This window comes from Limulus polyphemus, unplaced genomic scaffold (genome assembly GCF_000517525.1).
Source record: "Limulus polyphemus unplaced genomic scaffold, Limulus_polyphemus-2.1.2 Scaffold153, whole genome shotgun sequence".
NCBI classification, from domain to species: Eukaryota; Metazoa; Arthropoda; class Merostomata; order Xiphosura; family Limulidae; genus Limulus; species Limulus polyphemus.
The window spans coordinates 507,803-520,001 of NW_013665763.1; the positions used below are offsets into that span (position 1 = coordinate 507,803).

Genomic DNA, 12,199 nt, shown 5'->3' on the forward strand with positions numbered 1-12,199 from the left:
AGTTAGTGAATCGGCTTAATTGTCCTTTACATTCGACATAAAAGAGACTGGAGAAGTTAGCTTAAAGATCTTACCTTTCTGCATTTGAGGGGTACTTTGATGGTCTGGGTTATTCATTTTTGTCTGGAAAAAAAAATACTTTTTTACTTGACAACGTTAGACTCTGAACACCAAATAGAAACGTCTAAGACTTCACATATAATAACGATAACAGAATCATAAAACCTATCAGTATTACAATATTTTTTGTTAAAGCGATTTAAAGCCGAGGTTCATAGGAAAGACAGAAGATATCCAGATATATATTGATAAAACAAAAATCAATAAATCTGACTGATAGGACTATTGATATGTATAATACAGTTTCAAGACAGCACCTTAGTATTATCTAATTTGTTAAAACAATGTACGCTTAATAACAGCATAAAAACAGTAATACCTTTTATAATTTCTAGAGCTTAAAACATCGCTTAAAATAGTTGATTGAGATTAGTGGAATAGTTTTATCAATGCTTTAGGAAAATATTTTATACTCGACTGTTAGTGAAAAAAAAAGAAACTAAATTTTTTAAGTAACTCTCTAAAAAGTTAATGAAAACTGTAACAATGCCTATAAAACTCCAAATGATGTGCACAATTACAATTTCGTATATCATTTTGTCGAATACACTCAAAAAGATGTAATTAAAAAGCATTCTCTTTTCTACGATAGATGGCAGCAGCATAAGTGTACGTCAAATTATATTTTAATAGTTATCTGCCTGCCAATGACAAATGAATCTTAAGACTTTACTTCTTATTAGTGAGTATAAGAAATGTTTTATTACAACAATAATTCCCCTGTATATTTTGCTAAAATTTGAAATAATTTATTTTGAAAATATACTTTCAATAACGATGATCATAAAATTTGTAAACAGTGCCTTAAAAACTTCAACGTCCAAGTAATAATACTTTATCCTCTTACTAGCTTGAAACTTCATAGAAACTCCTCTTATTTTTTATTTTATTTTTTATCTCTGAAAGGCAGTCACTCTCGCACTTATTGGTACAAAGAAGAACCGGTAATATCTGTAAAGTACTTACGTGTTTAAACTAAAACCCTCACTTAAACTGAATAATACCACTCATCGTGTAGAATATTATCAGGAGTTACAGTGGAAATAAGTGGTTCACTTATGAAGAGCTGTAGTGAAAGTTAAAGTATTGAAATTTTGATATATTCTAAAGTAGTTGTATTTCGTCGTTCTCACATTGTGTTTGTACCAGTTTTATTTGTCTATCCTTTATGTACGATGTTTTAGTTTCACTTATATGCATATATCTGTAAGTAAAGGAGGCTAAGTTAGCATGAAAAGCTTCGAAATGAGAAAAACTTCTTATTAGCCACAATCTTTATTACCTATTGGTAACAACAATTCAAAATACCATAATTAAATCACATATACGCCAGATTTATCCAAATATTCATGGATTAGAATTATATATCCACAAATAATGGAATGAGAAACGATCGTTTATAAAAGTAATCAAATGGATCTTCACCATGTCATTTTCACATGTGGTAATCCAAATGATAGCACTGTAACTCACGTTCAATGTGACTACTGTACAGGAGTAAGCAGTGTTGTCCTTTCACATCTTAATTTTAAAGACAAAATAAATAACCAAAGCCTTCAATGGTAGTGTTGTCAATTTCACCACGGAAATTACGTTATCATTCGGGATAACTGTGTGGCGCTCTCAAATCGTAAATTACTTTTAAAGTTATGACATCTTTGATATTTCAATCTTTCAGCTTATAGCCAGTTCGTAGCTTTTATGCTAAAGAAAATGATTGTTGTTACTTATACAGATTTGTTTTCGTTACTAAATTTACAAGTTTCAACATTCAGTAAAATATAACTTTTTGCCTTCAAAGTGTAAAACCCAAAGATACGTAGCACTGTTGTTACACAATGAGCTCTCTGTGCTCTGCTCACTGCTGGCATCAAAATACCGAGTACCCAGCTAAATACCACTGGAGAAAAAATATATATTAAAAGAGCTTTCACAAAAATGTTAAACGTATTATCTAATACAAAATTAATCAATGAAAGAAATGTCTTTAACGTTATGTTACCAAGTTGTACTAATGCGCTTTCCAGCTTATATTCTTTAAGATAAGCTTGGTTTAAATTCGTTATAAATTATGACAGCACGACTGATAGGATGAAAAGAAAACATTGACAGTTTCTTATATAAAACTCTTTATATCTTTAGTAAATTCTCCCGGTGGCTCAAAGATAAGCTTGAGGATTTATAATGCTTAAATTCGGAGTTCAATCCTTGCGGTAGGTACATCATGGATAGCCCATTGTGTAGTTTTGTGTTTAAAAATAAACAAACAAACAATGTTTTGGGAATACGTATTTTTACTATAAGGCCTAGTATTGCACTGATGATAGATAGCGCCACGAAACAGCTAGTTATTTATTGTTATGGAGATCATGATTATGCATTGTTACTTATATTATTTATTACAAAGTAACTATAACATACATGGAAATACACATACATTTACAAAAGTATCCAATACAAAATGTCATATGATCATAAGTAACAGATAATTTCGTAGTTTCATTCCAAACATTGTGGAGAAATAGCATTGACAAGTATAGTATAACCTTGTTAACTGAGCTGTTAATATCTGCAAGGCGATTATTAGTTGCACATTATCTTGGTGTTGTTAGTAAAAGTCTGGATAAGGAAATATAATAATGTAATTACTTTCATCCACAACATCACATACCAATTTTAATGATCATACAGACTGAACCGTTCTAAATCTCATATGTCATTATAAAAAATAAGTTATATCAAGTTAAAACATTATTTTTTCTGGCATTTTAACCATTAAGGGTTACAGCTAAATATTTTGCGTAAAATATTAAATTTCTTTTATGTATAATTTAATATATTACAATTGAATTTATAATTTAGTTTCAAAATAAAAATACCTATACTTCTGTGTAGAAAGTGGATTTCAATGGATTATTAAAACTTTACGAAAGATAAATTTCCTGTGAGTAGAAACTAAACATATATAAGCCACTTGAACATAATTTCAATAGTAAACCACCAGGGTAACTTGGATATAATTTCAATAATATAGCACCAGATCAGCGGTTCTTTATTAAAACGGCAAGACGCTAGAATTAGTATAGGCAAAGAAAAAAAATATTGAAACCCCGTTGACGGGTTTGGGGAAAATATTGAGTTTTGGAAGATAACAGCTTAAACGAGTGTATTATTTGGGAAAAGGCTGGGGGGGGGGGGATTGGTGTAGTTGAATACTAAAGCCAAATAGCAATTCGTAATGCTACAGAGGCAGTTCTACAATCAAGTATAGCATTTCTGCCTTTAGGTTATATAAAAACGTCACACACACACACACAAAATATGCTTCGGATTTCAGATCTGGAGAGATCGGTTAGAAATTAATCACTTGGCGAAATCAATGTTCAGAAACTAAATTGCTAACTTGAGTTAATGTTGGACTGATACGTGACTTGATTGCAATTCTAACCAGTTAAAAAGTAAAAATTGACCCCTTTTCACTTACTTTTGGACAAAATACATATTATAGTGTAACTCAAAAGAATACACAGGCACAAACAGATATGGAAACCTTGATCTTTCTTTATTACTTATTTTTTAAAACATTTTTGAGGAGATTATCTTTATCTTTAAGAGAAAATCTCTGCCATCAAATATTTCGGACTAAATACCGCCAAACATGTACTCAGCTATTTCTAAAGTTCTGGTAGCGCTGAAGAAAATCAACTGTACACGTATTTCTCTAGCGTTTTAATAGCGCTGAAGAAAAATCAACTGTACACGTATTTCTCTAGCGTTTTAGTAGTGCTGAAGAAAAATCAACTGTACACGTATTTCTCTAGCGTTTTAGTAGTGCTGAAGAAAAATCAACTGTACACGTATTTCTCTAGCGTTTTAATAGCGCTGAAGAAAATTAACTGTACACGTATTTCTCTAGCGTTTTAGTAGCGCTGAAGAAAAATCTACTGTACACGTATTTCTCTAGCGTTTTAGTAGTGCTGAAGAAAAATCAACTGTACACGTATTACTCTAGCGTTTTAGTAGCGCTGAAGAAAAGCTAACTGTACACGTATTTCTCTAGCGTTTTAGTAGTGCTGAAGAAAAGCCAACTGTACATGTATTTCTCTAGCGTTTTAGTATCGCTGAAGAAAAGCCAACTGTACATGTATTTCTCTAGCATTTTAGTAGCGCTGAAGAAAAATCAACTGTACACGTATTTCTCTAGCGTTTTAGTAGCGCTGAAGAAACATCAACTGTACACGTATTTCTCTAGCGTTTTAGTAGAGCTGAAGAAAAATCAACTGTACACGTATTTCTCTAGCGTTTTAATAGCGCTGAAGAAAAGTCAACTGTACACGTATTTCTCTAGCGTTTTAGTAGTGCTGAAGAAAAATCAACTGTACACGTATTACTCTAGCGTTTTAGTATCGCTGAAGAAAAGCCAACTGTACACGTATTACTCTAGCGTTTTAGTAACGCTGAAGAAAAGCCAACTGTACACGTATTTCTCTAGCGTTTTAGTAGTGCTGAAGAAAAATCAACTGTACACGTATTACTCTAGCGTTTAATAGCGCTGAAGAAAAGCCAACTGTACATGTATTTCTCTAGCGTTTTAGTAGCGCTGAAGAAAAGCCAACTGTACATGTATTTCCCTGAATTTTTAATCGTGCTCAAGAAAAGCTAATCGTAAATGTATTCTTTGAAAAGTTTTAGTAGCATTCAAGGACAGCCACATATACATGTTTTCTCATAAGTTTTAGTAGCACTCAAAAACAGCCAACTGTATATGTATTCCTCTGAAGAAAAATAGTGGCACTCAAAAACAAGCAAGCGACTGTACACGTATTTCTCTGAAGATTTTTAGTAGCAGCACTCGAGAAGAAGCAACTGTACATGTATTTCTCCTAAGAGTTTTAGTAGCACTCAAGAACAGCCGTCAACGCTTTGAATATCGTTCTTTTAAGGAATGAGATATTGTAATTTTCATTCAGTAATTTTCTTCCAAATAGCTATTTTTTTATGTTGAATATTTTTTCATAAATCGCTTCTTAATGTTTCTAACAAGCAACATTTTATCTTAAATTCCAATTTAAAATATAATATGTGTTGCTTAGTAGTTACCTTCCTAGCTGAGAATCAAAAGGTTTAAAGTTCGAGCCAGAATGCTGTTGAACATGCTACGCAATTTCAGCTTTGAGTGCGTTATAAAATTAACAGCCAATCTGATTATTTCAGTTACGCAATTGAAACAGGTAAAAAAACAAACAAAAAATCTAATAGCAACGGGTACTATTGACTGGCTGCCCTCTCTCTAGATTGTAGTTCAAAATTATGGACAATTTGACTTATGTCATAAAGGTCTCTGACCAGACCGTTCAGCTCAAGTTGGCATGTTCGTATTTAAAGTTAATGAATTATGCAAAAGCCATTTAATTAACTCTATTGAAATTCTAAATCACTCTAATAGGTATCCAAAACTTTCATAATACCCAACTTACTTCGACTATAACCAATGTATCTTAAGCCTAATGTAATATTGTAACGCAGAAGGCCATCAGAGACACTGAAGTGAAATCCTTAAATTAACGCATAGTTAGATAGAACTTCTTTTATTATAAGGGACGAAAATGAAATCCCTAAATTAAAGCACACAAGGACAAAACTTGATTTATTATAACAGACGAAGATGAAATCCCTAAATTAACGCATATATAGATAGAACTTCTTTTATTATAAAGGACGAAATCATTGCATCTGTATATTCATCTATAATTATTCATACGCAACTAACTACAGCATGGAATGAGGTGTTGTTAGAAAGATGAGTTTCCTCTTATTTGTGATCAAAAGTCAAATTTAACAAATGTTCGATATGATTGCAGTACCAGTTTTAAACCGCCGCGTTATGGCACTAGCCATCTCGTTACAATACTGGTTTCACCTGAACTGTTTTATTATTAGGCTTAGCTCATTCCCATCGATACAAAGAGTTAGCTTTCTAGTGCAAGCTAAGATGTACATTATTTATGTTGGATAAGTTTGCACTCGGAACTGATCCAGTCTTGAAGCCTTAGAAACATTTAGAAAACTATTATCCGTTAACGACAAAAACAAATGAAATGATCAGTTACAGGTAGGGATAACCGAAAGAATGATGAATAGAGCTATTTAAAACCTAACAGACTTACAATAGTTTTCCTCCATAGACTACTAGAAAAATAATTCGTTCTGCGTCTTTTAATGTCACCTCATTCATTTCAGTTCAACCTTCTCTAAAACCACATAAAAGATTCCAGGGGTGGTTTTCGGATGGAGGAGTCATGTTTTCCAAGGGGACAATCAAACTGGGTATCTAGGTTGAAGCACTAAAATATCAGTGACATTTATGTTTTGTTTGGAATAGTTTTAATCGCAATTGTTTCATCATAGTAAGAACGCTTCAACACACACGAAACACTTAATTGCACTAAGCTTAAATCCAAAATATATAACGTGGCCTAGCGCTCAACTGTAAAAACAAAACATTAAAGATAAGCTATACAAAACACTAAAAATAGATAATAACAAAACATTAAAGATAAGCTATACAAAACACTAAAAATAAATAATAACAAAACATTAATGATAAGCCATAACAAAATATTAAAGATAAGCTATACAAAACACTAAAAATAACTCTATCTTACTGTTTTAACTGACATCACTGAGCTACCATGTTATAACACAAGCGCAAAGTACTTGTTAAAATGGTGTTGCAGTTGCAGAAAATATCATGTTCGATGTCTGTGTTTCAGAACGATCGGTGTGTTCAAAATGGCGGTAGAGAACAGTGACGAATCGCCATCGCATAAAGTCCACGTGCCTCAAGCAATGATGAAATGTTTAAGCTTATATATGTGTTTGAGCAACTTAGTACGCAGGAATTAAGACTTAAGTACATATGTTAAATAATGCATCAACTGGGGTCCAGTATGTTATTTACTTCACTAAGTAAAGTTAAACAAAAGATCACGAATTTTGTTTTACTTAATGACAACTAAAGCCTAAATACGCAATCCTTTGATTTTGTTACATTAATGTCTACGTCATACGTATATGTAAATATGAACACGTTTAGTAATAAAACAGGTAGTCACCTCTCTTGTTGCAATAATTTGGTATAATATATATATATATATATATATATAGGGCAATAGGGAATCTTTCGCGGAGAGAAGTAGTAAGGGAAGAAAGGTCTTGGAGTGTTTTATACTTCGAGCATGAGATTAACATAACTTATGTCTTCGTTAAACTGATTGCCTAACTGGTTAATTTGGTGATTAAGTCTTGACACCACAGTTGAAGATCTATTCCAAATAGGATAGCGGACCGAATGTTTTACGACATGGAACTGAGAAGTCACGATAAACAAGCTTTTCAGTTGAAGTCTTATTAAGTTTCTATGCACGAATCGGAAAGTACCCCCCCCCCCTCCTTTGGTGCAGAACAAATTGATTACAGAGTATAGCTCGATTTACTTTTGCTGACTTCAACACCTTACAGAGGTGAATTTTTCCTTTTCATTTAAGGACACAGATAACAGAAAGCATTTACGTATACTAATAAATGCATCTCGCTTTTAATCTCCTTACCACTACGATCTTTCAAATTATAAGCAGTGAAGTGGATAATGTAAATTGATTAACTCGAAAACAATTCTGAGGGTGCTAAAATTCGATAATCTGATCTCAACTTCACGCTTGGAGAGACAAATTACAAATAAAACGAAAAATGTTTGTCGTACAATCTTAACAGTCAGTTAGTGTTGATGTGTGTTCGTTACTTGCATTACCAACAAGCGTATATAGTGTTTGCTAAATACTTAGAATCACTTGTTCATCTTTCTTTTTTTTTTTTGATGAAATAGAAAATTTCCATTAAAAGTACATTTACAAGTAAATCATTTAATTTTGCCCTAAAATCATATTCTGAACGGAAACTTTGCATTAATACTTGCAGTCCGAGATGAGAAAACAAAATGAAAAATATTTAAACTGTGTGTGTTCGTGTGACTTAAAAACTTTCTGTCCATAAAAGTTCCCTCATAACAAAACCAAATGATCCATTAGCAGCAATAGTGAGAGCAGGATTCTTCAGATAATTAACTTAAGTTTTCCATGTGAACGTCCAAAGTAGTTTTTTTTTCACCATAAAAGAGTATGTTGTTTGTTATATCCTGAAGAAAGTGTAAATTTTTTATTTTATTTTTTCAAAGAGAATTTTAATTTAAAAGTCTGGATACTAACTGCTGTTAAGGAAGTCAGGAAATACGCGCTGGAATAGAACCAATTCACCCAAACCTCCATTCTGGTTTTTACAAAAGAACATGTTTTATAGTGCTAGGGTTTCTTTAATTGAACTTGATGGTGGAGATGACTCAGTCTGTTAGGTAATCGTTTAATGTATTGAAGAATACGTCATTTTTTAGACGAGGAATGGAAGAAAAGAAAGGGGGAAGATAACTTGTATACCACACCATAAAATAAAAGAGAGAGAAAAAATAAAAAAATGAGACACAGAAGAAATAAAAAAAAAGACAGGCAGAATGAAGAAAGCGAAAAGTTTTGGTCCACAAACGAGTTATGTAAAAGACAGGAAAAGAGGAAATGATGAAAAAGGACTAAAAATAGATAGTGATGAAAATAACAACAACAACATAAATGATACAATAAAAAAATGATACATGAGAAAGGAAGAGCGAAGCAAATTAAAAAAAGAAGGTAGAGAAAGACCGGAAGCGACGAGAGAAAAGAAAGGAAGTGGAATGGGAGGAAGGCGAAATGAGAGAAGATAGAACGAAGAACCGTAAACCAGCTAACAAAGAAATCTTCACTTAACCTAAGACACTAGTTAAGAAATCTTTATATGGGGAAATTATTCGATTTATTCTGAGTGTCTGATTTGGCTTACTTGACAAATGGAAATTATTACATTTTTTTATCAATTACAGTCAAAAGTAAAGAACGTTACTGATCATTTTTGTAGACAATGTTATTTGTTACTGAATGAACCGCATTGAATCTTTACTTCTCCTTACTGTAGAGCATACAATAGTATTTACGTATTTATTGTTTGTTTCTAATTAAGCACAAAGCTACACAATAGGCTATCTGTGCTCCGCCCACCACGGATATCGAAACCCGGTTTATAACAGTATAAGTCCGCAGACATACCTCTGTGCCACTGGAAGGCTTATGTATGCATATATATATATATATATACTGTTGACACGGTATTTATTTGTACATATGGAAACTGTTTGAACTAATAAAAAGAAATAACATCATTTTACTCCCACGTCGTTTACGTATATCTGTACTTATATGTGAGGTTTTTGTTATTTCTAGAAATGTCTCAGAACTACGCTACGACATGTAAAAAGCTCTCATATTTCCTGATACTTGAATAAAGTCCTATATGTACTTCCGCAGGGTCTCCAAAAGTGTTCTGTTTCAAGAGCAAATAAAACCAAAAATAAGAGTAACAAATATTTATATTTCTTGCTTTTCATGTTCATATGCAATGCTGTGTTGTAGCCTACAGAGTGCATAATTCTTCTCGTGATTCATGCCATGCGCACGTTTTACTGACGTCAAGACATTACAGATTGCAACGAAAAACGTCCCTTATGCAATTTCATAATGGCTACTGACTAACTGACCGACAACACACTACTTTATAGTGGTGCGAGTGGTTAAAACAGGTGACCCTTCCAGTCGGCTGTCGGCCCCTTTTCGGGGAAACAAGCAAGTCGAGAATAAATGATATTGAAGTCTAAACATGATAATAAGAACATATAAAAATAATAATATCGAGAACTTTTTTAAAGTTTTACGTAGTTTTATAAGCTTACACTTGTAGCACTAATGATGAAATTCCAATTTCTCTAACAAAGCGTTCATTGAATTATCTCCACCATTTGGGTAGTAGGAAATTGTGAATCTAAAAGTCCGCAGTTCATGTCCACTTGCTTTAAAAACGCGCTAAGCACTTTGGGGTCGTGGGTGTGTTATAAGAGTACACCAAGAGTTGGTAGTCTATCAGTTCAAAATTAGGGACGGCTAGCGCAGATAATAACCCTTGTGTGGCTTTTGCGAATTTCCAAAACAATCAAATTCATTGATGACGCACGTTAATTATGTCTGTTGCTATTTATGTTTTAATTTTTTTCTATTAGTAAGTTTCAACTTTCATTAAAACAACTTCATTTAAATAATTATATTAAACCTAACTCCTAGAATAATATTATTATGAATTACTGTTATTCATAAAGGTATTTTTTTTGTTTTTTTACGAGTACGGGATTAGGCTAACACTGAATTGTGATTTTAATAAGTTAACATCTGTCTTGAAACTTCCGTGTTAATGCTTAAATGGGATGTATGTTAGTGTTAATATTGAAAAATACGGTGTTAATTGCTATCATTCAATTGTGAAACTTTCAGAAATAGTTTATAACAAGTGAACAGAAAAATTATCATTTGGTGTTAGTGCTACAACATCGTACATGATGTTCAGTAGATATTTGTAACATCTTTTTACATAACACCTTTTTTGGATTACGTCTTGAAGAGTTTGAAATATTTTTTTTTAACTGGTTATCCATTTATCATAAACTTATCTTTGCATATGTATACATTCGTATTCTCATATAAAACTAGCTTGTTGGTTCTTGTAAATGATAGCAAAATTAATTGAAATAAAAAGAAGAATACTAAATAAATAAATGAATAGCGTTATTAATTCTTACCTAAAAATGTGGTTTGTAAATGACTGAAATAAAATCTGCAATAATTAAAATTCACTTGTCTAATCTGATTTACACTCTATAGTTATTCATATACATATATATCGCCAAGACCACTACTTTGTCTGTCGTATCCCACCCGGCCTGATGAGCCCTGGTAATATGTAATGCAGCTGACATATCATAGCACATTTTATTCTACCTTCGCTCATGGAGTTCATAGAATATACGTCCTTCCATGTATTCAATTTAGTTAGTCAACAAAACAAGAGTGGAAACATTTTACCTTGAAACTCACAAATTTGCAAAGCAAAGAAAAAAACAAAAAATGAATTTAATGGGTGAAAATTTCTGTCTATTTTGTGGGGCAAAAAATAGCAAAGAAAGTCTGAACTATTTAATATAGATTTCAACGTTCATACTTCAGTGATTTATTAACAATGATGTTGCAAGAAATATTTAATCACCTAAAAACAAAGAATCTGTTTGATTAAAATTCCAAGCTTTACCCATACCTTTGTGTGTTTAAAACTATCAAACTGTTGATACAAATTAAAAACTGCATCGAAGCAAAACTAAAAAAATCGTTTTCCCTTCAGCTGACATGTATTTTAAATATGTTAATCGCGATTAGCTAGAATTTAATTTCCCTTTTATTCATTTTGTGACACTAGGAAATAATAATTTTTTTCTTTAATTCGAGAGAATGGTTCATCTGACAGTAAAGGACCTGTTTTTAACACTTCAACACTTTGGGGAAACTGCACTCCGTATTGTTTCGATAACGTATTTTTCAAACCTTACTAAATATTAAACAATCTTAGTACGTCATACAAAACCTTAAAATTATTAGGGGTCTTATCTAACTTATGTTGTATAATTACGCTACAATTCTGTTCTAGTACTAATTTAGAATATTTCCATAACAAGTTTTATGCTTTGAATTTTCTAGGCCAACATTTTTAAGCTGAATTTTGAAAAAAAAAAAAGTGAAACCAAAGCATCATTCGTGTGAACTGGACTTTAAAACGCACAAAACCTTCATAACAAAGTAATGGAAAGCAGAAGCTGAGAGAATATGAAACATTTTAATGCAGTGTGTGTAAAATATGGGGCAGCAAGTAACTGTGTGTGTAAAATATGGGGCAGCAAGTAACTGTGTGTGTAAAATATGGGGCAGCTAGTAATTGTGTGTGTAAAATATGGGGCAGCTAGTAATTGTGTGTGTGTGTAAAATATGGGGCAGCTAGTAATTGTGTGTGTGTGTAAAATATGGGGCAGCTAGTAATTGTGTGTGTTTGTAAAATATGGGGC

At 32.3% G+C, this 12,199-nt stretch overlaps 1 protein-coding gene across 1 annotated transcript in view; it reads right to left on the bottom strand.

Annotated features, from left to right (window-relative positions):
- LOC106476213 (zinc finger protein rotund-like) overlaps nucleotides 1–12,199 on the bottom strand; it is a 178,481-nt gene that overhangs the window by 145,527 nt on the left and 20,755 nt on the right. Inside the window, exon 3 of the mRNA XM_022381216.1 lies at nucleotides 75–123. Within this exon, the coding sequence (XP_022236924.1) occupies nucleotides 75–123 (49 nt within the window). The remainder of the gene's footprint in view (nucleotides 1–74; nucleotides 124–12,199) is intronic.